This window comes from Cajanus cajan, chromosome 5 (genome assembly GCF_000230855.2).
Source record: "Cajanus cajan strain Asha chromosome 5, NIPB_CcT2T_4, whole genome shotgun sequence".
NCBI classification, from domain to species: domain Eukaryota; kingdom Viridiplantae; phylum Streptophyta; class Magnoliopsida; order Fabales; family Fabaceae; genus Cajanus; species Cajanus cajan.
In genome coordinates, this window is record NC_138521.1 from 55,570,836 (window position 1) to 55,596,920 (window position 26,085).

At 30.5% G+C, this 26,085-nt stretch overlaps 3 protein-coding genes across 4 annotated transcripts; 2 read left to right on the forward strand and 1 right to left on the reverse strand.

Moving 5' to 3' along the window:
* Nucleotides 1-2,124: 2,124 nt before the first annotated feature.
* Nucleotides 2,125-5,476, reverse strand: LOC109807528 (uncharacterized). 2 transcript variants are annotated; one of them, XM_020370069.3, is made up of 5 exons: nucleotides 5,369-5,476; nucleotides 4,655-5,263; nucleotides 4,060-4,320; nucleotides 3,093-3,965; nucleotides 2,125-2,760 (listed from the first exon to the last, which is right to left on the reverse strand). In XM_020370069.3, exons 2-5 carry the CDS (start codon nucleotides 5,088-5,090, stop codon nucleotides 2,276-2,278), a joined length of 2,055 nt encoding a protein of 684 aa, XP_020225658.1. In that variant the 5' UTR covers nucleotides 5,091-5,263; nucleotides 5,369-5,476; the 3' UTR covers nucleotides 2,125-2,275. The 2 variants fall into 2 exon arrangements, with proteins under 2 accessions (XP_020225658.1, XP_082931531.1); XM_083075405.1 differs by having other exon boundaries at nucleotides 4,655-5,401.
* Nucleotides 5,477-14,915: 9,439 nt separating this feature from the next.
* LOC109809180 (putative calcium-binding protein CML13) lies at nucleotides 14,916-15,625 on the forward strand. Its single transcript, XM_020372419.3, has one exon. It carries the CDS (start codon nucleotides 15,014-15,016, stop codon nucleotides 15,455-15,457), a length of 444 nt encoding a protein of 147 aa, XP_020228008.1. The 5' UTR covers nucleotides 14,916-15,013; the 3' UTR covers nucleotides 15,458-15,625.
* Nucleotides 15,626-22,207: 6,582 nt separating this feature from the next.
* Nucleotides 22,208-24,126, forward strand: LOC109808584 (small ribosomal subunit protein uS15). Its single transcript, XM_020371635.3, has 5 exons — nucleotides 22,208-22,363; nucleotides 22,456-22,528; nucleotides 22,623-22,761; nucleotides 23,023-23,209; nucleotides 23,810-24,126. The coding sequence occupies exons 1-5, from the start codon at nucleotides 22,341-22,343 to the stop codon at nucleotides 23,841-23,843; spliced, it is 456 nt and encodes a 151-aa protein (XP_020227224.2). The 5' UTR covers nucleotides 22,208-22,340; the 3' UTR covers nucleotides 23,844-24,126.
* The last annotated feature ends 1,959 nt before the right edge of the window (nucleotides 24,127-26,085 follow it).

A 26,085-nucleotide genomic window follows, 5' to 3' on the forward strand; every position in this document is an offset into this window, starting at 1 on the left:
TTGTCCATTCTGTCTCCATGTTAGATATCAATTTTAGGTGGAAGCAAAAAAAGAAACGTGAAAAAAATTTTGCTTCAAGCAAACCAAACATGCATATATGAATTATTAGTCCAAAATTGTAGATTTCAATATGTATAATCGTACAAAAATATATATGATAAATTACATTCTCTTTTAGGAAGAACGCTCAAATTAATTATTAAAAAAATATATTCTCATGAGAAACAAAATATACCATGCATACTTTTGTAATTTGCTTTTCCCATGGTACATTATTTTTATTTATGCTTAGAAGTTCTTCTTCTCAGATAATTTTTATACTCTTAAATTAATAAATTTTATATTTTTGCGTATGTATTACCCTTTTTCCACTTTGTCTTTCAAATGAATTATTTTAAGACTATTTCTCCCAACAAACTAATGTATAATAGGTTCAACGCGGTTTAGTATTGAGTATACTTGACAAATATACTTTTAAAATTATTTTAAATGAATTATAAATATTTTATAATATATTTTTTATGCATAGGTGACATAAATTGGTTGTTACCTTTTTGTTTTATTTCCATATAAAAGTTTAGAAGGAAATAAAAAAAATGTTGCATAAAATTATTTAAAGTTATACCACTAAGATTGGTAGGGTTTAATGCACAAAATCTTACCTTCCAATTCTGATATTATTATTGTAATTTTAATGGATAAAAAAATATTTAAGTTTAATCCAAAAATTGTTGACTACATGCATGCATGCAACGAAGTATTTGAATAATGAGTGGAAATTTTTGGTTTGCTCTCCGACAAACAAACTAAGTCACCCGTTGTTTAATAAAGGAGTCTAGATGTTATGCTTGTCTATACGATTTTTATTTGATTCCATTGTCCCTTTTTATTTTAAATTATATGATATGAGTAATTTCCTGTAAAAAAATTAACAGCCTACTAAATTAATGACAATTTTAAATCACCTCATTTAATATCAATTTTAGGGTTTGACTTAACCGAAATGCTTCATGAATCATGTGTTAGCGGGTGAATAGTTGGCTTTCAGTTTAGTTTTTGAGTTAATAACTCATACATTGTTGGTGTAAAATTTTTTATACTGGCAACCAATAATATTTTTTAATAGTATCATGTCATTTATTTATTTAATTAAATAAGAATAAAATAAAATATATTAAAAGATATGATTGGTTGTCAGTGTAAAAAATTTTACACTGACAATATATGAGTGATTAACTCTTATTTTTTGTCCGGAAAAACATTTCATGTTAAAATGAGGGAAACTATACCAAATAATCAATGTTATTGGGCTGATCTAATCTCAACCCAGAAGCGCTCCTAAGCCCGCTGATCTCAACCTGCCAGCGACTGGGCTACTCTTTTTGGTCTGGATGTGAATACACCCCTAATATTTTTAGCTTAATAAACATGCATAATAAGTGTAAGTTTTTACATTATCAAAATTATTTTTAATGTAATTTTTATTTTAATTACATTAATTTTTAAAAAATAAAAATTTTATTATATAGAAATATGTAATTAAACAATAATATAAAAATATCTGTGCATATATTATTTATTCATATTTTATTTTCAATACATTATTTTTTATTATTTAAAATTCATCTTAATTGTAATATCGTGTCACATTTTTTCATTAATTAAAATTTATTAAAAATCACAAAATAGTTAAAATTTATTAGAAACGATAAAAACATGATTGAGGATCATTAATTAGAGAGTGAGAGATACTAAATTTTGTAATTTTTAATAAATTTTAACTAATTAAAAAAATATATGTTCAAAAGAATATGAGATAATGTGTTGTTATCATTTTTAAGAAATTGTATTAACATTTCTAAAGTAAAAATATCGTTAGTTATTGTCTCTGCAGTGCCATGGTGTCGCAAGTAGTTTATTTGTAACAAAATTTATTTTAAGACCAATTGATAAAAAGATTATCCTTCAGTGTTAAAAAATAAATCATGAGTTATGATATGATTATTAACAATTTATTTCATCATCTAAAGTTAAGTAGGTACCTTTGAAGGCCCTTCGATCTAACGATTTATAGTAAATGCGTAATGGACATCCTTCGACGCTATTAATCGTGTAGAAATAGAATAAACAAAACAGGATTTCACTTAGATTTAGATTTACAATTATTTGTCAATGGATAAGTTACATGTTACAACTACGCAAAGAGCAAGACAAGGATGAGCCGAGATGTTAGGAAATGTTCAAAAGTCTCATTATTCACATAGAAAGTGGTAGATCATGAAGAATGAGCAGGAAACATGGTCAACTCCTGAATCACCTCCACCATGGTTGGCCTTTGCTCTGGCACTTCATGGGTGCACAGAATTGCAAGCTTTGAAAGAATTGCAGCTTCGGATTTTGAATAATCTCCCTTCAGATTTGAGTCAACAAAATCTTCAAATCTGAAAGATTCAACTGCCACCCGGATTGAACCCCCTATCAATGTCTTTCCAGATAGAAGTTGAAGAACAATAACCCCAAATGCATATATGTCACTCTTCTCTGTGAAGCGTCCAGTAGTGATATATTCAGGAGCCAGGTATCCCATGGCAGCACTCGCTTTAAGAGCTGAGAAAACAACATCATTCGCAAGAAGCTTGGGGAGGCCAGCATCCATGATCAAGGGGTTAAATTCATGGTCAAGAATAACCTTTTCAACTGAAATATTTTGGTGTACTATTGTAGGCTTGCTTGCTTCATTGTTGTGCAGATAACAAATACCTGGTCATAAAGGAATTGGCTTATGGTGAGGAATTTGAATAGTTTGCACTAAGTTCTATGTTCTCATCTATCACTGTCATTGTACATTTATAAAAAAAGATATTATCCAACATTCCATGCAAAACTGGAGAAATTATTAGATAATTTAAGATGATAAAGTATTCATTGTCTTAGTCAATCACTATGTAACATGCATTTAAGTTTTTTAATTTAAAAAAAAATTAATAACTCTTGATTAGTAATTACATGTTATGTATAGATACTAGTTAAAGATCATGCAGTTTAGAAGCACCAAATAATTTATGGCAAAATTGGGGGTAAGAAAAACTAACCTTTTGCAATACCCCTGATGATAGAAACCCTCTTGGACCATTCAAGTACATGGTCACTTCCATCTTCTTTGTCCAGATATTGTGACAGATTACCTTTGGTGGCAAAGTCATAGACAAAAAACCACTCACCTCTACTTCTTGAGAAACAGAAACCTTTCATCTTAACAATGTTTTCATGTCTCAGTGAGGTTAATAGGGTCAAGCCCTTCAGAAATTCAACTTCCTCGGTTTTGCAGTAAGTCACACTAATGCTTCTAATAGCCACAAGAGAACCATCTCTGAGAACTCCTTTATAAACTGCGGAGAATTTGCTCTTACCCAATAAGCTGGACTCAGAAAGGTGCTGTGTTGCTGATTCAATCTCATCAATATTAAATCTAAAACGGTTCAAATATTCATGGGATAATCCACTGGCATTTTGACCATCAAGTGAATCCCAATCATTATACAAATACTCAAGATTAACAAGTGGAGACGAACTTCTGTAGAACTCTTTAGGCTGGTATTGGTAAGGACTAAGTTGGCCTTCAGAATAATCTGATGTGTTCCTAACCCTCTGCCTTTGACGGCGATATATGACAAATATGAAAGTTCCAAAACCAATCAATGTGATAGTAGTGGTTGTAACACTTGCTGCAATGATAACATGAAGAAACCCTCTTGATTTTGAGCAAAGGGTCTGGTTACAATGCAACGTATTTTCAGGCTTCGGGAAAGTTATTGGATGATTTCTGTTTATGGATATATTTGGGGCACTAATCTGACTAACGTCAAATGTTTTATCTTTGTTACAAGCTTTCAAATTAGAAAACCCCTCTCCACAAAGATCTCGGTTGTTTGCACCTTGGAACCCTTCTTTTAATCTCTTCAATGCTTCATTTTCATTTCAAAAGCATTAATTAGAATACGTCCAAAAAGTACAAAAGCAGGTGAATTTTGTTGCAATGAAAAAAGGATAGAGCCATACCAGAAGGAACAGTCCCCAAAAGAGAATTGTTTCGCACATCTAGAACTTCCAAGTTGGCAATATCAGCTAGTGTTGCAGGGATGATGCCATTGAATTTGTTGTAGCTCAAATTTAGCCTCCTTAGCTTCTCCAAGTTACCCAAGCTGAGAGGAATTTGACCAGTTAATTTGTTGTGCTGCAAAGCAACAGCATTAAGCTGCTTCAACAAACCCAGTTGCTCAGGTATGTTCCCCTCTAACTGGTTATAGCCTAACTGCAGCACTAAAAGTATAAAGAACAAAGGAAATGGATTAACAAACAGAACTTAACTAACAGTGTTTGGCAAATTATTTACATAATTTAAATCAATTCAATTCATTTTCCCCCTTTAAAAGTCTTCAACAAGATGCAATTCATGGAATTTAAGATTAAGTAATGAAGTTTCCACCCCCTGTTTTTTTAAAGTCAATTTCAGTCGTGATTGTATCCAAGTTATACAACTAGAATTAAGATATATTCTCCACCGACATAAATTTAAACGCAAAACAGCTTACTAGGTAAAAACAAAATCAGTGTAGACAATTGAGAATAAACTAGCACGAAACTATATGCTAACCTTGGAGGCTAGTCATGTTCCCAATACCAGGAGGAATGGTTCCAGATAGATTATTAAAATTGAGATAGAGATCCAACAATTCTTTAAGATTTGCAATCTCTCTGGGTATGTCTCCAGAGAGATTGTTGTAATGCAAGAATAAACCTGACAAACATTTGAGTTCAGCCACAGCTGGAGAGACACGACCAGAAAGACCCCTTCCTGGCAATGATATATTAGCCACTTTGTTGTGCTCGTTGCACTCAACCCCCAAGAATGAACCACTGCATGGATCACCATCACGGGTCCATGAGCCAAGGAACTTGTCTTCTGGGTCCAGAGAGGATTTCAAGTCCATGAGAGCTCTTAGCTCTGCATTTCCATGAACCATCTGTGGAATGGAAAATGCAACCAAAACCAATAGACACAGAGGAAGGAAAAGATTAAGGAAATTCATTTCCAAATTTGGAGTGAAAATTCTCCAAAACTAAGACGAAAGAGAGGCCCCCATGTGAGCTTTTGTTTCAAAAATTCTAACTTTGGCTTTGGGTTGTAGGACAAATGGTCAATGGTCACTTTGTTTCTAAACTTTGTCTAAGACATTGAATGTGGTAGTTTGTAATAGTGCTTCTGCATAGAGAATGAAGTGAAGGAGGTGTTAAGCATTTTCAAAGAGGGAACAAAGTTAATTAATTAACTTTATGAGTTGCTGACAGACAGGTTGGTTCACATTACCTCTCGCAGAGGAGATGAGAGTCAGCGACGATTTGGAAAACATTTTCTATAGTACAATATTTAAGTCTAATGAATGATGTGGGCACTGTGGACCAACTCACTTTGACTATATGGTTTTCAACTTTTCAATTTGGCTAGAAAAATCGAAAAGTAATTCTGTAGTGCTCCGTATTTTCTAATTTTCTTCTAACGAGATTGGTTACGTTGTCTTTACTCTAAGGTTCTGCTCCAGTGTTTCTTCATCTTGGATTCTTTTCACGATGTAAATGATTATTATCACGACAAATTATCCTGTTTTACCGAACCCAAATTGATTTGTGTGTATATATATAGGTCTATGTCTGAAGAGTTTAATATATAAATTTGCACTTTATCATCACTTTACATTAACGAGTAAAATGATGTGACAAAATCATTAATATTTATTAAGTATAATCTACATTAAAAAAATCATATAAAAAAGAGTACGAGAAGTTATTGTGGTGTGAATGGATATAATAGTATAATACTTGACATACTCTTTTTAGAAATGAATTCCCTTATTATTACGCAAGAGAAGCATAAGGATGATGTGTGAAAAAACACCAAGGGCAAGGGAAGCATAGGGTGTGAAAAGGGTCCAACGTGTGGATGATTGTACCTATGCTTAAATCATGGGCTTTTAGAACGTAGACTTAGGGATCATTAAATATTTTGAACTGGAAAAAGCCAGGGCTGGCCCTGGGATGTGTGATCCACTTCATCAAACACCGGTCCTGCATTGTCAATAAGCCTGTTTAAAGAGAAACTTTCGCTAATGGGAGGAAAAAGCGTAATAGCGATCTTTCCATTTTGCATTTGTTTGTTTCTGTTGAAAGAGACATTACTCGTCCTTAAGTCAAGACTACATAAAAAGTTAAAAATCATGCCGCGCCACTCTGCCACCATACTCGATATGATTGACATAAGAAAACATGTTTTTTTAATTAATATTGAAGTAAAGTATTTCTTATTAAAAATAATGATTAATCTACATTAAAGATCCTCAACACCAATAAAGTAAATTCTTTTTAATATAAAAAAGATATATTTAACACAAAGAAAATTTAAATTCGCTTGATTTTTTTCAAAGAATTTGTGTTTGTTGAAATTATTGTGAAACTATGTTGAGATTAATTTTGAGAAAACAATTATTTGTTGATTTTTAAAATTAATAAAGTTTTATGGATATTTTTTCATCTTCTTATGAAAAATAGTTTTTTTTTATCAAATTAGATAGTAAGTTGTTACTATTATATAATAAATAAAAATAATAAATAAAATGAGAAAAAATTGTGAGAGTGTAGTGAAAAAAAAAATGTGTCACTTAACGGTGATCATGAAGTCATGTTGGATCAAGCTTATTATTGTTCATATCCAACTTAATTTTTTGATGGAATCATTTTTAAAAACTCAAACCCAACTTGACATATGGAACAATGACAGGTCAATCCAACTTTTTTATGTGCAAACACTATGTTTTTTTTTTTTTTTCCTTTTGAAATGTATATATATATATTTAAGAAAATGTCAATTTGACTCAACCAATAACAATGTAACCCCATAAAAAAATAAATTATGTTGTCCCACTTCTCATCCCTTAGCCTTTCAAGTTGGGTCAAGTAAGTCAATTTTAATAATCATAATCTTGATATAACTCTTTCTTTATTAACCCTATTATAATATTGCAGGTTGTTAAGTATTTTTTTTCTTCCAAATTTTCAATTCCTTCATATTTTAATAAGTTAGTAGTTTGAGTTTTTACTCTTTATTCAATGTTCTTAGAAAAATAAAGATGAATATTTTTTTTTTGTAAACTAATTGACTCGAGTTAGCACAAAACATATCAATACAAGCTTTGATAATTTATACTTGTATGTTACCATCCATAAACAATACAATATTATCAATAAATACAAGATGAAAAAGTTAAGCATCTTTTTTGAAAAGTTGAATAGGTTTCTATTACCCTTAGTCTACTACCTTTGGCTCAATAACTTAAGACTATATTTCTAGACAAATAATGAAAAGGTACGATAATAAAGAGTGACTTTGTTAGGTGTCTTGTGAAGTTAACTATTTTAAAACCTTTTCATTATAGATGACACACATAGCTATTGGTGGTTGTTATAAAATGAGAGCCCAAATTGATAAATGATGAGGATACTTAATCACTTTAAGTGTATATATGGTGAGGCCATTTCAGTTTGTCAAATGCCTTTTTTAAATTACACTTAATAATCATCTACTCTTTCATACATTGTCTACTATCCATAGAAATAACCTCACAAGCTATTATTATGTTGTTGTAGCTTTGTCTATTCACAACAAAATTACATTTGGTATACATCATAACACATTTCAATATCTGAGATAAGACTTTAATATAAGGATCCTGTACATAACTAAATGTAATACTTTTTTAGTCATGCTTCAAATCATATTTTGCAAACAACATAATTTCTACTAATTTGGTTATCTCAATGCATTAAACACAACTCAATTAAATACTTTTATTAAAGTAATTGAAAGAGAAAAGATGTGTTGGATATAAATAATTAATATATAGTGTAGAGTGTTGAATCCAAAAGCATTCCTTTCAATAATTTATGAGTGTTGTACTTATTTCTATTTATAAAGATTTATGTTGGACAATCATGGAATAGGGATGACAACTAGAGGTGTTTTCTTTTATAGAATAATACCAAATTTCTCCAATGTATTCAACTGGGAAACCTTGTTTTCTTTTTTAGGCACATCCTTAGATGAAGGGATCCTCGATAGGAAAACCTTATTTGTTTTTATAGGTATCTCCTTAGTCAAGGGATCCTTGGGAGAAAAAATATTTATTTTTATTGGCACATCCTTAGCCAATGGAGTCCTTGATAGGAAAACCTTATTATTTTTATAGGCACATCTTTATTCAAGGGAGTCCTTGGCAGGGAAGCCTTATTTGTTTTATAGGTACGTCCTTAGTCAAGGAGATTCTCGGGAGGAAGGTTTTGTTTGTTTTTATAGGTACATTCTTAGTCGAGGGGATCTTCGAGAGGAAATCTTGTTTGTTTTTATAAGCGCATCTTTCGTTGAGAGGATCTTCGAAAGGAAAGCCTTTGAAAATATTTGCGAGCGTAACATTGTTTATCAAAAAGTTTCTCGTATTATTGATTCATTATAGGTGTCTTGTTTGAAATTTTCTTAGCAAAATCTCTTTCACACTTTTTTTAGGGATAAAAAGCTAAGTAATGAAAAGAATACACTATAATACAAGAGTTTTTAACTATAATATATTTTTAAATGTATGGTGTTCCATGTCCTCAAAATCAATTTTCCATTTAACTCCTCAAGCTTATATGCTCCATTCTTCAAATTCTATTGAATCCTATACAATTCCTCCCAATTAGTTGAGAGCTTTCTTTCTCTGTAATCTCTTCTTGCTTCTTCAGTGGGTTTCCATACTAGATTGTCTTCATGAAACTCTCAGGATTTTACTCCCAGATTGAATATTCTTGTCATTGTCATTTTGCATGCTTCAACATTTATAAGTGCTTTATCTTTATTTTATTCCATTAAATCAAACTCGAATTTCAATTCTTCTAAAATTTGACCTTCTTGAAAATGAATTCTTCTATATGAAGTTCACCAACCTCCACTTGAATCATAGCATTATTTTAATATCTAAGTTTGAAGGGTGTTTCTTTTATGGTAGACCGAGGAATACATTCTTATGCCCATAATACTTCAGGTAATTGTTCAATTCACACACCCTTAGTCGAACCTAACCTCTTCTTCAACTCTGAAAGTATAATCTCGTTTGCTGACTTTACATGCCCACTTGACTGTTGATGCTCCACCAAAGTCATTTATGTTTGATTCATAAGCTTGTTAAGAAGTCATTCAACTTTTTATCAATGAATTGGAGTCTATTATTAGTGATAATTGTGTAAGGTGTTCCTAAATGAGTAATAATATTTTTTAAAACAATTTTTTGTACATTTCAAATCGAGATTGTAGCTAAGGGCTCTTCTTCTGTCCATTTTATGAAAAAGTCTATGGCTATCAAGAGAAATTTTACTTGTCTTTTTGGCCATTAGAAATAGACCGATGATGTTCATTCCCCAAATTGCAAATGGCTAAAGGAAAGTGATGCCATGTAACTCTTTCGTTGGTGCTCTTATCATATTATCATGTTGTTGGCATGGCTCACGTTTATTTACAAACTTTTCACAACCGATTTTGAGGGTTGGAAAATAATAACCAATCCTCAAAATTTTTATTGTTGTTATTCTTGCTCCTGAATGAAATCCACAAATTCCTTCATGCACTTCACTTAATACATAATAGGTTGTTCAGTTGCTAAACATTTAAGTAAAGGTGTCAAAACTCCCCTTCGATACAGATCTCCAACTATCAACACGTACCAAGTTGACTTCATTTTCAATTTGTTTGCTTCTAAGTATTCTTCAGACAATAATCCTGTGTTCATATATTCTACTATATCATCCATCCACTCCTTTCTTAGAGGCTCCACCTAACAACATTCTTCATTCACTATACTAGAAACTTGTAATTTTTGTTGAAGAAATGTATGCAATTGTCCCGACTTCTGACTGCTAGTCAATCTTGCTAGTTGATATGCTTTTTCATTACCAATTTGAGGAGTGTATTTTATTTGTACTTCTTCAGAATTTTCTTTTATTCTTTGGAACATATGAAAATAACTCAACAAATGAGGTTCTTTTAATTGGAATGTTTCGTTAATTTGTTCTATTGGAACCTTATAATCAATGTAACATATCACTCTTTGAGCATTCATCGCATTAGCTGACTGAAGACTTGCCAACAAGGCTTCATATTCTGCTTGTGTTGCTTGATGTTTTGAAATTAAACCAAAGAGGTTGTTTAATTGACATTCTGTTTGGCCCTTCTAGTATAATACCAACACCACTTCCTCATTTATTCAAAGAATAGAGATGGTAATGGTGCCCCGTGAGGGTGAGTAGTAGGATACTCTTACATGCCTTGTTAAATAAAAATTCCCTTTGTACTCGCCCCATACTCGCATGGGTATCCATTTAGTGGGTACCTGCAAATTTTATAAATACCTATGAGTATTCATAGATATTTGTGAATTATTTTAAATTTTTTAAAAAGTATTATAAATAACTTTAAGCTTATATTTGATGTTAAGTATAATGAAATATTAAAGATAAAAAAAATTGATATTAATTTTTGAACTTGTAATTAATGATAATTTATTTTTTAAATATTAAAAAAATAATATAAAAGATGTAAGATAAAAATATGAATATTTAAGTAATATTATTTAGTGAGTACTCGTGGGTATGGATACTACCATACCTGCCCTCGCCCCATTTATAAATGGGTAAAAAAACTTGTACACGTTATGTGTGAGTATCCATTTAGACTATCAATTTATTATCTGTAATATATTTTATTTGCGGATACCCATAGTCAAAGGTATTTTTGCCATCCTTATCGAAGACCCATCAATATGTAGTGTCCACCATGTTGATTCAACTCTCTTCTAGGTGTAATTTGTTGATGAAATCAACTAAGCATTAAGCTTTGATGAGCCATCTCTATTTAAACCGAATAGCAAATTCTGATAACTATATTACCCATGTCATCATTTTTCCTACTAATTCAGGTTTTCTTAGAATCTTGGATATAAAATAATATGTTTTTACAACCACAAAATGACTTTGAAAGTATTATCAAAGTCTTCTTGCAACATATATTGAACTTAAAGTCATTTTCTTTATCAATTGGTAACCAGTCTCGACATCATGTAGTATTTGATTGACAAAATAAACTAGTTGTTGTTTTCCCTTTTCCTCTTAGACTAGTACTACACTAACTGCTTCTTTAAATACTGATAAGTAAATAATGAGATCTTTTGCTATATTTGGCTTCATTAAAACTAGAAGAGAAGCTATTGTTTACTTTAGAACCCAAAAAGCCTTTTCACACTCTTTGGTGCATTAAAATTCGCTTATTTTTCTCAATAATTTGATTATTGATTTTGTTCTTTTAGCCAACCTAGGTATCAACTAGGATAATGACATTAGTCTTCCATTCAATTGTTGCACCTCTTTCAAGTATTTTGAATTTATTGTCTATTACTATCTGACACTTATCCATATTTCCCCGAATACTTTTTTCCAGTCTTTTATGTGTTCTTTTACATTGTTGGGTTTTACCATCATATAATCAACATATACTTCCACATTCCTTTTGATTTATTTATTAAAGATTTTATCCATCATCTTGTGATATGAAGCTTCTGCATTTTTCAACTCAAAGGGTATCACCTTATAACAATAATTTGTTGACTCGATTATAAAGGCCATTTTTGTTTCATCTCTCGAGTACATCCTTATCTAATTAATTCCTGAACATGCATCCAATAAACTGAAATTTTGATGTCTAGTTGCACCATCTATAATTCGATCTATATTTAGAAGCGGATATGCATCTTTAGGACATGCTTTGTTTATAAAATATAATATGTGTACATTCTCCATTTTCTATTTGTCTTTTTAACCATAACTACATTGGCTACATCCTTATCTAATTAATTCCTGAACATGCATCCAATAAACTGAAATTTTGATGTCTAGTTGCACCATCTATAATTCGATCTATATTTAGAAGCGGATATGCATCTTTAGGACATGCTTTGTTTATAAAATATAATATGTGTACATTCTCCATTTTCTATTTGTCTTTTTAACCATAACTACATTGGCTAACCAAGTAGTATATTGAACTTCTCTTATGAACTAAGCACTCAATAACTTTTGAACTTCTATCTTCATTACTTTTCTTCTATCCTCCCCTATTTTTCTTTTATGTTGTGCTATCAGCTTTGCTTCCCTGTATAACACTAACTAATGTCAATGAAAGTTGGGATTAATTATTAACATGTTAGTAGTTGTCCATGCAAAAAACTTAGCATTTTTTTTCAAAGTTCTTTGAATTATTTCTCACTTACACTAGTTAAGTTCAGATCCAATATAAGTGTTTTGTCCAGACTTGTCTCCCAATTGAAATGGTAATGATTCCTCATTTGGCTTCATTCTAAAATTGTTGTTACTTATCTTGGGGTCTAAGTTTATTAAGGTTGATGTATCCTCGACTATGATTGATACCATGTGTACATTATTATCCTCCTCTTCTACAATAGGTGCTACTTTTAGGCTTTTCATATAACACTATTTGACTGCCTTTTGATCAGCATACACCGTAATTATCTTTCAAGATTCAATAGAAAATTTCATGGCAGGATAAGGGGTAGAGATAATAACATCAAAAGCATTTATGTATGGTTTTCTAAGTATAATGTTATAAGAAATATTAGCATTTACAATGTACCTGAACTTTATAGTTTTGCTAACTTGTTGATCAAAATCAAAGCACGTGTAAAGATCAATACATCCCCTTGTTGTTACATGCTCACCCGAGAAGCCCGTGAAGGGTTCATTATAATACTTCAATTCTTATTTTGGTATTACCATTTGCTTGAACGTCTTTCAATATAATATATTGGTCAAACTCCATTAATCTACCAAAGTTTTCTTTATGATACAATTATTGATCTCCACATTGATTATCATAGGGTCGTCTTGCATGGGATTTATTTCTTGAAAATCTTCATTAGTGAAAGTTATTGTAGGCATCCTAGCTCTTCTTCTATCTTCCACTACTTTCATTATCACCCCTTCTTCCTTTCCTTTCTCTAGATTGACTTTGTTCTCGCTCTAGTTTTTTTTTCTTCATTTTTCTTTGACTCTCTTCCTTGAGATACATAACTTTCTCCCCTTCGATCTTGTCCTTTATTGGACTCGTACTTTTCAACATGATTTTTTACTTGCCCCTACTTTATGAGGTCTTCCACCTAATCCTTCAAAGTTACACACTCTTTAGTTGAATGTCTATGATTTTGATGATATGAACATGACTTTGATAGATCTGTTATAGGAGGTGTATGAGCATTTTTAGGAATAGTTAAGATTTTTAAGGCAAGTGCTTGTTTTAAGATTCTTGCTCTATTCATGTTTAGTGGGGTGTAATTTGCATATTGAGGCCCCATTGTCCGATAACCCTTCGAATTATCCCCTCCCCTATTTTTTTGATATGTTTCTCTTTCATTTTCTTTTTTACTAGGGATCAGCTCCACTTTTGTTTGATTTCTTAGCTCTGCCAACTCTTTCATTTGCATATGTTTTTTAGCCCTCATTCTCAAATCATTCATATCCATAGGGTTCTTTTTTGCACAAACTATTTACAAATAACCCAAGTTTTAGTGCAGTGTTCAACCTATTCATAGCAACCGTGAGGTTCAAATTTCTAATTTTCATAGCAATTTTATTAAAACGATCTCTTTTTTCTCCTACCTGATATTAGCCAATGCCAATGATGTCAGTTGGCATGACCAACTAGTAGCAAACTCTATAATGAACAAAGATGACAACTCATCAAATTAATTTATAGATCTTGGAGGAAGCTTAATGAACCAACTTAGTGTTTGACCCTTCAATGATGTAGGAAAACTATGGCATAAAGCAACATATTGTGTCAATAGAGTAACTTACGTAAGGTATGCATTCAAATGTTCATCAAGATCAGATGATCCATCGTACTTCTTTAGAGGAAGACTCCTCTAATTATCGAATAATATTGTATCCATGATTCTTTGAGTAAAAAGGTGCTTATAATTTCTAATCATTATTCCAGACCGAGGGAGAGCTTGCTTTGAAACAATTGAGAACTGCACTAACAAAACCTGTGCTTAAGGGGTTGTTGGTATATGGTATGAAGATACTTCGTTATTAGTTTGACTAGTAGAGATCCAAGTTCTATTTAAGTTCCTTAATTTAGCATTTTTTTTCCTAAGTGCCTCAAGCTCCTAAGCACCCTTTCACGAGTTTGACAAATAGCTACCATTTCTTCACGAAGCAACCTTATAACATTAGAGAGATCAATTTGATTTTCCATAGCCACTAGTCCAGAAACTTGTTCACGTTGAACAAAATTGGTATTCTTTCTTGTATTTATTTTAAAAAATAAGATGTTATACATAGGGGTGGAGAGAGAATTACATAAGGAGAGGGTCAAATAAAATTTTGAAGTCGAGTAAAATTTATGCATATAAATTTTCAAATATATATTATTATATGTTTAGTAAAGTTTAATTATATTATAATTTAATGTATACTAGTAAAGAACTAATAAAAAAATGTCTTTTTTTTTCATTTAACATAAGTAAGAAGTGTATTTTCCGCTACTAGTTTATTATAAGTAAGATAATTAGAATATAACTTGGTTTTAACATTTTCTTTTCCTTTGAGTTTAATGATATACATGAGTTTTGATTTTTTAATCCATTACTCACATCACATTCGTCACTTGGGTAAAGAATTAAAAGACTACCATGAAACGACACCGTATCGTATGCATGCAAATGCAATTCTCATCGTGGCAGCAACGAGTTAATATATATATTTTTATTTTTTAAAAAGAGAGAGAGGGTAACACGTTTGGAAAAAGTAGAAGAGAAGAGAAGTTTGATTGATTCGAGCAGAGAAGGTGAAAAGGCAAAAAACAATGGGGAAGGATTTAAGCGAGGAGCAAGTTTCGGCGATGAAGGAAGCGTTCACGCTGTTCGACACGGACCGCGACGGTCGGATCGCGCCATCGGAGATTGGGATCCTGATGCGCTCTCTGGGCGGGAATCCGACCCAGGCCCAACTAAAGTCCATCGTGGCCGAAGAGAGCCTCACCGAACCCTTCGATTTCCCGCGCTTCCTCGATCTCATGGGGAAGCACATGAAGGTCGAACCCTTCGATCGCCAGCTCCGCGACGCCTTCAAGGTCATCGACAAGGAATCCACCGGCCTCGTCTCCGTCACCGAGCTCCGCCACATCCTCACCAACATCGGCGAGAAGCTCGAGCCCTCCGAGTTCGACGAGTGGATCAAGGAGGCCAATGTCGTCTCCGATGGTAAGATCCGTTACGAAGATTTCATCGCCAAAATGGTCGCCAAGTGAGATCCCATTTCCAATTCATTTTCCTTTCTTTCTTTCTTTTTCAATTCAATTGAATTGGAATGGAATGCGCTATCGTTAATTTCTCCTTTGTTGTTTCTTTACTTTAGTGAACCAATCGATTAACCCACTTATGCTAAATTTTTAATATATATATTTTTTGTTGTTTAATTATTTTTAGTTTTTATGAGTTTGTCTACACGAGCTGGAATTGTTTCTTTGCCTTATTTAGGAAATGTGTCTGATAGTTCAACATTTGAGTTATTGTTCGTGTCGGTGTTTGTGTCTGTATATATACGTATATCGAGAAAGCAGGTTGGCGTATTGCACTTTTAGGAAGCATATATCATGCTATAGTGTATGTGTGGGGACTGGGGAGTGTGATGTTTTTCCTTATGTGAAATTTAGATTACTTGTTCAACTCTTGATTCTTGTTCTGTAGGGAACTAATTCTAAACAAGTCTTTAGTTCAGGCTTGGAAGATCTAAAAGTTATTCTGTCCTTTAAGGCTGTAACAGTCTTGGATTAGATTGGAATGTAGCCTTTGACATTCTGAAAATAGCATTGGGAGAGTGAATTTGTTCTAATATCAATAAGTTGTATGATCTAAATATTAGTTTTTATCAGGAAATAAAAGGATAGATTGATAGGTGTCTAGGTGATGTAGAAGTGAACCCCTGCTATGAAGCTGATCCTCCATTTCAAATGGGAGATCTGTCATCCTTAGGTTGATTTTATGTACAAATGTTATGAGTTTTGGTTACTTATAAGTATTTTGTAGTGATAAATACCTGTGCAACATTAACTTTGGGATAATAGTGTTGTCCATGTATGGATAAACATCAATACGACAGTTTTATGTTTTAAATTTCCAATGCCAGAATGAAATAGACAATGGTTTGGTGCTTATCAGCACCAAACACATCACTTCACATCTGTCTAAGATGGCTGAATCATTGTGTGGATATGTAGAAAACAGAACAAGGTCAGACCGGGTGTAGTTAAATGGTTAAAGATATATGTAAATATAAGATGATGTGTATGTTTAGGTACTAGGTAGCATTGTTCGAATGAAAATTAATGTCAAAACTCAATATTGAAACATGACTCATATTTCATAATACCTAATTCTTTGACTGTTCAACGTATTTGAACACCACTTAATAGCCATATCAGGCACCTAATATTTATTGATGATTGTCAGGATCGATGACTCTAAGGCTATTTTTTATTTGTGGAAAGAGATGAGATGAAATAGAATGAAATAAAATGGAATAGAGCGGAGTGGAATTGAGTATGATGGAATAAAATCTCCGTTCTATTGCTTAGATATGTTATGATAGAGTGGAACACAATTCTTATTACATCTCATTCCTCCCAAATTGGAAGAAAAGAAAAATGAAGGCAAACAGAGACAAATAAGATGGGATATATTCTATTAGTTTTCATTATATTATTGTATTATCATTTTACCAATCCAAACAATTGAACATAAATATTTTATTCTCTTTCACCAATCGAAACATAGCTTAAGATTACCGGAATGAAGATGAAATGTCTTGTTGATTCAATTGTCATTTTTACTAGGGGTGTGAAAAAATCCAAATTGATCTGAACTGATCCATAACCAATCCGATCCATATTGAAAAATTCGATCTATTTTGAAAAAAAATCTGAACCGAACCACTTTATAAAACCGGTTCAATTATCCGATCCACTTTTACAAAGTGGTTTGGTTTGATTTTTTAAAAACACCGATTCATATATGAGTAAAAAGTGGATAACTGTACCGTACTGAACCGATCCAATTTCAAAAAAACCAATCCATATTTTAAAAAAATCAAACCGATCCATTTTATAAAAAATGGATCGGTTAACCGATCCACTTTTATAAAATGGTTTGGATCGGTTTGGATCGATTTTTTAAAAAAATCTGAACACCCCTAATTTTTACTCTGCGTGAGTGTGTGCTTGTATATCTATATTTTGTGAAAAAAATGTCATCATTACTAGTCTATTTATGTTACTTTTCTTCCTTTTCTAAATACTTAAGACTTGCCTAGTGGCTGAAGTATAAATAAGAGAAAACCTATTCCTTCCGAAAATGTTTGTCGATCCAATTAAAATTTACATCTGGCATGCATTTGATTATAAATTAATTTTAATTTTTTAAAGTTTTTATCTTTGATCCAAGGATTGTTCTAGCTTATTTGTTTAGGAGGATATATCTATACTCTATAAATAATCCTTGTCCTATTGCACATCAACACTGTATATGGGAACGTATCAATTGCGAGTGCTTGATATTTGGGAGTGCAAATCTTAATATTAAAATTCATTCTCTAGTAAAGTAGATAATTTACATTTGCAATTTTTAACTTTATATAATATACATGTGTTGTTTTACTAAAATTTTGTGTAAGTCAATTTTAACTGCCTGCTACTCCAAATATGTAACTACCAAACTGAACTTTCTTTGGGTTTGCACAATCAGTCGTTTAAATCACTTTGCAAGTCGTTATGTTTTTAAAAAAAATATCTAAATAGATCCTCTACTGTTATTTACAAATAGACTCTTATGGTTTAAGAGGGAGAGGGTTGTTCTTATAACAGGTAATCCAGGGATTCAATTTAAAAGGTTTCTGAAACTGAGATGTAAATATAAATTATAAACTATAGGCATTTTAAAGGAGGGGAGGCAGGAATTTTAATGGAGGAGAAGGGAAGAGAGAAGTTATAAATTTTGTTTGGATGAGTGGAGGAAAGAGGAGGTAATTTTTTTTTTCTTGTTTAAGGTTTACAAAATTATAAGGTGAAAGTAGAAAATTTAAAAATTAATTTATTTTTGTATCTTTATAATTTTAAATTTAATAAGACAAGGATATTTATTATATTATACAAAAAAATATTTTAAAATCTTTTTTCTCTTCTTCAAATCTTTCAATATTATAGTGGAATTAAAATTATGTTAAGAGGGATTTTGCTCCCCTCTCCTCTTAAAAATTGAACCAAAAGGTTTTTTAAAAAATTTCTCGTTCCCTCTATTTCTGAGCAACCAAATATTGTAAGGATAAGATTAAGACACATACAATGAGATTATCAGCAATTTAACCTCAAGTATTATTATAATTTTTTGCCAACTAGTTTAGTTGTCCAATAATTTGACCCCAACATTCTCCCCCCCTCTCTCTTCTCCCCCCCCCCCTCTCTCTTCTCCTTACATATCGATTAAAATTTATTTATAACTTTAAAATTATAAGCATAGCTTGATAAATAAGAAGTATTCACAATTGTGATTTTCAATCATTTGTAATTTTTAATAAATTTTAACCAATAATAAAAAAAAAAGTTTAGATACATAATGTCTTACTAGCACTTCTCTGATCATTGATATTGAGGCGTGTTGAAGCTTATTTCATTCACCCCATTTTTAAGCACTAATTCATCTACCCAAAGTTGATAAGACAGTTTCTTTATTCAACGTTATCTTGTTAATTAGTGTTCTCCATGAATGTTGAGTATCTAAATTTATTTAAATTTATGATGTGTAATGTAAGATTTATATGATATTTTTATTATTACATTATCGTTATAACTATAATTAATTACAAGAATTAAAAATAATTTTAAAATATTTGATTATTTAAAATTAATTAAAATTATAAAGTTATTATATCTTATTAATTCTGATTTTAATTAGATTTTAATACCTGTAATAAATACAATAATTATTTTGAATTTAAATTTAAAACAATTTTGTAAATAAATTAACCTTTTTAAAATATCTTAAAATATATAACAAATAGTTTATGCAACTTTAATGCAAGTTAAGGGTTCATAATCTTTTTTCTATTTTTTTTGTAAGTTTACATGCTAGCGCATCCAATTTTTGTGCAAATTTGTTGGGAAAAGATGGATGGACAAATAATTAAAGATATGCATACACAGTCTAGACGCTGCAGAAAAGATTAAGACAAATTAAAAAAACTTGCATATAGTAACATAAATATATATTACACTAATTTCATTCTTTTCTTAATTCCTACTTATCTAAAAAATAAAAAATGAGAGCATATTTTAAAATTTTTGAACATCTTCAAGATTCTCTAATTTCTGAACTCGATATATTAGAATAGATCACCAACAAAATTGCTAAAAACATCATTAGCACCGCCACGTCCTGTTGACAAGCACCAACAGGCAACAGCAGCACGACCTAAATATCCATCTTCATAAATTGGGAGAGAAAAATAAGATAAAGGGAGAGCACCAGCAGCACCTCATATTGGTCAGCCATTGGTAGGAGAAACTCCAAATGCAGCAACTCAAGAATAAAAAATAAAAAATAAAGCACCTTGAGCACAACCTCAAGCCGCAACTCAAGCACCCAAAGCAGTCCCTGAATCATAACCTCAAGCACAATGAATCTTGCATCACCTCTTATTAGATAGTTGGTACTGATTCTGCAGAACAGGTTCAAGCTTTGGGCATTCTATTTATTGATGTTAGATGAAAACAATTGAAGCCTCGCAAGTCACACTCACAACCACAAAGTAGCTGGTGCATTTAGAGGGGTTTATGTCTAGGGACCAGATTGCTCAACTCGTACTAAGGTCCAATGTTGGTGGTTTATTTATTTAATTTGATGTATGAAATGGTAAAGAGCTTAGAGACCAATTTTATTTTTAAAAAATTATTATAGTATTTTTCAAGCTTTTTTGAGATCGTTTGTTATCATAAATGGGTGCATACGGGACAAAGTGAACTTTGGTATCTAAAAATTTGTTGACTTATACTTACCAAATTTTTTAGAATGAGTAAGTCAACAAATTACGTGTGGATATATTTTAAAGAATATTTTAATTATAATTTACTAATATACTAATTTTAAAAATGAAGTGGAAGTACATTAACAAATTTTATAAGTAAATGCTAGCTTATACTTATTTATTTTTTAGTTGGAATAAATTAGCGAGTTGCACTTAGATGTATTTTTATATATATATAAATTATAGTTATAGTTTGCTAATTCAATGGTTCTAAAAAATAGGCAGATATAAGTTAGCAAATCTATGTTATATCTATATTATAAATAAACTAAATCAGATGTTTAAAGATATCAACCACTACAACCTATGTAGTAGTGAAGTAGAAGTAATATGTATTAAACCTCATATTTGATTTTTGTTGTTATTATTATAATTATTGATAAAAAAGATATTTATGATCATTCTCCATGAGATTAAGTTGTCATGAAAAATGAACTATTAGTGTTATTCTCATTATAATTTTTATAGATTAAAGAAAGGTTATGATTAAAAGTCACTATCAAAATTAAAGTACAATATAAACATCATATTTTGAGGCATCTAAAAATTACTTGCAAATGTTGATCATGATCCACAAATAATATATAATAAAAATAAGATGTTCTCAATAATAAATAAGTTATAATATATTTTGACATAATAGTGTATGAAGTGAAAATTGTTCGTGCAATGTACAAACTAAATATTTATTACATGTACATAAAATTTATAATAAATAATATATATAAATAAATATTATATTTGAATATATAGATTATATTTAAAATTTGTATAAATATATATTTTTTCAAATATATAAATTATATTTTAGATTTATGATAAATTTTATATTGTAGTATAATATTATTTTATTTATTGATAATTTATTTATAAATATTAAAATTGAACTCATAAATTATTATGATAAATAAAAATTAAATTTGATAAAAAATTTAAAAAATCCCTAAAAACTCTCTTGTCGAAAAACAAAATTTAAAAATTTTAAGATAAAGCTTTATGTTTAATATAAAAAGGGTTGATGTATTTGTTTTTTAAAAATATAAAATTTAATTCATAAATAATTATAATAAATAAATCAAATTAGATAAGAAATTATAAAAATCTCTAAAATCCTTTCCCTTAAAAACTTTCATGTAAGATAAAGATTTGTGTTGAATATATAGAAGTTAATTTATATTGTAAGATAAAAATATTTGTAATTATTGATATTTAAAAAAAAATGAAATTTAATATAAATAAGAAAATTAAAAAGAGACAAAAAATTATTATATTTTTTTAAAAATGTATTCATCGTGGAAAAAATTAATTAAAAACACTATTGTTAAATAATAATTCTTTAAAATATTTTTGATAATCATTCTAATATATTAAATATGAGAATAGTTATCTCCACAACTTCTTTAAGATATTTTCTTTGATAAAATATTTTTAGAAAATTTTTAAATTCCTATTTAATTTAATTTTTATTTAAATAATTATTTATGTATTAAATTTTAATGTTTTCAAAATAAATTATTAATAAATAAAAATATCATTTTATAATATAAATTAATTATTATAAACCTAAAACACAATTTATATATTTAAAAATATCTATTTATATAAATTTTAATTATAATTTATATATTTAAATATAATTATATATATAATTTGTTATAAATTTTAGCTATATATTTAATCTATGTAATATACAAGATGAAATACTGGTGATTCTAATTTATATATAGAGAAAAATATTATTTCTATTATTATTTAAAATAACATGATATTAAAAATTACTTTATTTTGTTTTTAATATATTAATTAAATTTTCAATAAATATAAAATGTTATTAAGTATATAAAATTTTTAATTATTTAATTAAAGACACCGTTAAGAATTATCTTTTAAATTTTTGTTTGTTTACATGAAACGACGTAGTATCAGTATAAATGGGTTGTTTCTTTTATAAAAGGTAGACAAGTTGTCACAGTTTAGGGTTTCAGAGTGGTGGATTGGGCGGAAGAGCATCACAACCCTAATCAGAAGAAGCGCAGCATCAACCACAACCAGCAACCATGGGTCGTATGCACAGTCGCGGGTTCGTACTCATTCTTTCAATCTTTAACATCAATTTGTTCTCTTCTCTCCCACAAACTAAATTCAAAATTTGCTTTTTTCCTTTGGTTCCAGTAAGGGTATATCCTCATCTGCTTTGCCCTACAAGAGGACACCTCCAAGCTGGCTCAAGATCTCTTCACAAGATGTAACACTCGCTGTCTATTATTAAGAGATTTTTTGGTTCCCTTGTATGATGTTTTTATCGCATTGTTGATGATGTTATGTTTTTTGTTTTCTAGGTGGAAGAAAACATCTGCAAGTTTGCGAAGAAGGGTTTGACCCCATCTCAGATTGGTGTCATTCTTCGAGATTCTCACGGTATTGCCCAGGTCAAGAGCGTCACTGGCAGCAAAATCCTGCGAATCCTCAAAGCTCATGGTTTGTGTTTTGTATCTCGATTGCTCCTACAATCTCTGTTTGTTTTAGGTAGTATTATGTTAATGAAAATGTAATGGATAGTTGTAAGGAAGAGAGGTTGAAAGGGGGAATAAAGAAGAGAAAATGAAATATGTGATAAGTGATGGGAGTGAGAAAAAGGAGAAAATAAAGGGAAAAAAAGATGGAAGAGAAAGTGGTTGTGGGTGTGTATATTTTTTATATCTTAATATTGAAAAAAATTGTTTTGGTGGTTGGTTTCAGGACTTGCGCCTGAGATTCCAGAGGATCTGTACCATTTGATTAAGAAGGCAGTTTCAATAAGGAAGCATTTGGAGAGGAACAGGAAGGACAAGGACTCGAAGTTCAGGTTGATTCTTGTGGAGAGCAGAATCCACCGTCTTGCTCGATACTACAAGAAGACTAAGAAGCTCCCACCAGTCTGGAAGTAGTAAGTACCTTCCCATCTTCCACTTATTTGTTACATTGCTAGTTTGCTACCATATGGTCATTTTTCTATTCTTTTATCAAGTCATTTCGTGTAGAATAAAATAATGCTTAGGCTTTGTAGTTTGTAGTTTTTGTTATATTGCTGTGCATGAAGCTTTTGAGCATTGTGAAATGAAGTGCAAGTGAAAGGAAGTGGTTTGGTTCTCTTTTTCCCTGCCTATTTGGCATTGGAGCATTAGAATATTTCAAATTTAGTGCTTCAGATTCTATATAACATAAAGTTCAATTCTGTTGTCAATTGTTTTTGTGATCTATTTGCTACCTGGTGTTGGGCAGAGAGACATACTGACATGCTTTATTAGGTATGTTGTTCAGTAGGTGTCGGTTATGCTTATTTGGTATTATTTGGATATTACGGATGATGCTTCTCTTATTGAAATTCTATTGATGTTTACTGCTAGTTATATATTTTTTATTTTGAGTGCACACTTGCATGATGCTTTCTAAGAGCTTGGTGCATTTGTAATTTGAAAGCCAATCTTGTTCCTTTTTCGTTATTTGCACCATCACTTTCCGGATATTAATTAATGGTCATTTTCAGCGAATCAACAACTGCTAGCACTTTGGTTGCTTAGAGAATGTATCCACTTTCATGGGTTTTGCTACCTGGCAGTCGCTGTTGAGCTAGCAATTTTCCATTGATGTTTACTTGAAGGAAGGCTGAATAGGTAATGTGTCTAAGTTTGCTAAGAACCTGTGGTTAGACTGAGAAAGGTACTTGAACTAGTTAAATCAATTTATCAATGTTGTGTTCTTTTTCTTTTAGCTGTTGGAAGTTGTCATTTGGACAGATGGCTGACTGCGGTTTTGGTTTAAATTTTAAGTAATATATAAGTTGAGAAGTTTTGAAGGAACGCATTTCTTGCTGGTTTTGTACTATATTTTTATGCATTCGGCAGTTTTCCAAGGAAAAACGGGTCTGTTATTTTAGTCTTGGGATAAGTCAGTTCTCCATAAATACAAATGGAGCCAAATTAAAATTAGTTTTCTAAGATAATTTTTTTTTAATTTTAATGAAAGCTTTTGAAAGTTAGTCCTTCTAAATACTTTTTTCTTTTTTTATCTATTAAAGAGGTATAACTCTTTTTTACTGGCTCTATCCTATTGGGGAAAGTGGTACCTGCGGCAATGATTCCCAGTGTGTTTGTTTATTGTAAAAAATTCTTAACCGCCCGTTGAAAGGGAAAGTTACAAATTGTTACTTCTCATTTTTCTGCTTTGGAATGAGAAAATTTCCGTTCACATCATTTTAAATGATAATCCAAAAAGCACTCCATGTCCAAGCTAGGGGTCAAATTCTGTTTCTTGACTTAGAAACATGAGTGCAAGCTATATTAACTTGTGGTCCTCCAAATACAAATACGATTTCCAAATTCTATCATGTGTTTCTGTTCATTTCGTTTATCATCAAAATGGTGTTTTAAGTTAGCTGGTAGGTATTATGTGCATACATTTGCTTGTATAATAGTTGATTTGTGAGAATTTATAGGCGAATTAAGGTTTATGCGGGGCCCATTCTGTGTATCACACATCGGTCTGCGCAGTATAGTCCACATCGAAACGATTGAAGAAAATAAAACCCAATAAAAACACGTATGCAACACGATAGCAGCCAAAACTCTTTCTCTTATTTTTCAAGCGCTTCTTGCTACCTGTGGAGTAGAGGTATTTCAATCCTTAATGAATATATTTTAATAAAAATAAAGAGACAAAATACGATTGTAGAAGAAAATTACGTTGGAAATGGGTGAGTGAGGGCAGAAATAACTGATGGTGAAAACAGGGCTCCAAAGAGAGAAAAGGTTTCAAAAAAAGAGAAAAAGAAATAAAGGACAATTGACACATGAGTAATGTGATTTAAGAGTAAAATGGAGATAGAAAAGCAGTCAAGGTGGAATAAATTCTTTTTAAATATTTTTATATATTACTGATCTTTCGAATTTTTTTGCTAAAATATATTTTAGTAGGAATGTTTTCGCTTTATACTTGACAATATCACAATATTATGGTTTTTTAAAATAACCGCTGCATGTTAAGGCTTGAGCTTATTATTTTGTACATGTTACTCTAATTTTATTAATAAGCGGACTATAGTGGTTCACAATATTAGAGTTTTAGGCATGTATTTTAAATTTTGAAATATGCTAACCAAGTTACATCTTTTTATCTCTAAAGTTAGAATATACAATATAATAGATCAGAATATATAATATATAATATATGATTTGGATAAATTAGAATTTGTAATTTGGATGTTGAGATTTTTGCTCTACTTGCTGAATTAGACATTTTATATATTTATCTTGTGTCAAAATGTATTTGATCATCTGAATTCTTATTTTTAATCCATTATCTTCTATTTTGAAATTGTTTTAATAAATTTATAAAAAAATTTAGAATTGAAAATATTACTTGGTTTAAATTATTTATTGTCATTTTGAAAGGAAATTAATACATTTAAAAAATATACTGTGAATTTTAATTATAATATAATTTATATATATTAAAAATATTTATTATAAATTTTAATTATACGAACTTAAATGTTTATCGTGTATAATATACGTTAAAATACTATTATAAATTTTCTGAAAGATGTCATTTCAATTAATTTGTGTACTTCATATCATCACTAATTAACAAATGGAAGAAAATATTTTTCCATTAGAAACACTAATTGATACCGTTTTCATTCATGCTTGTTAACCACTATTATGTACGTGCTGAATTTTGCTCCGAGAACTCTTTGGATACCACTTTCTCTCTTAAGTGTATATGTCATAACAACTACAGCAATATTTGCATCCCTTTTCGATT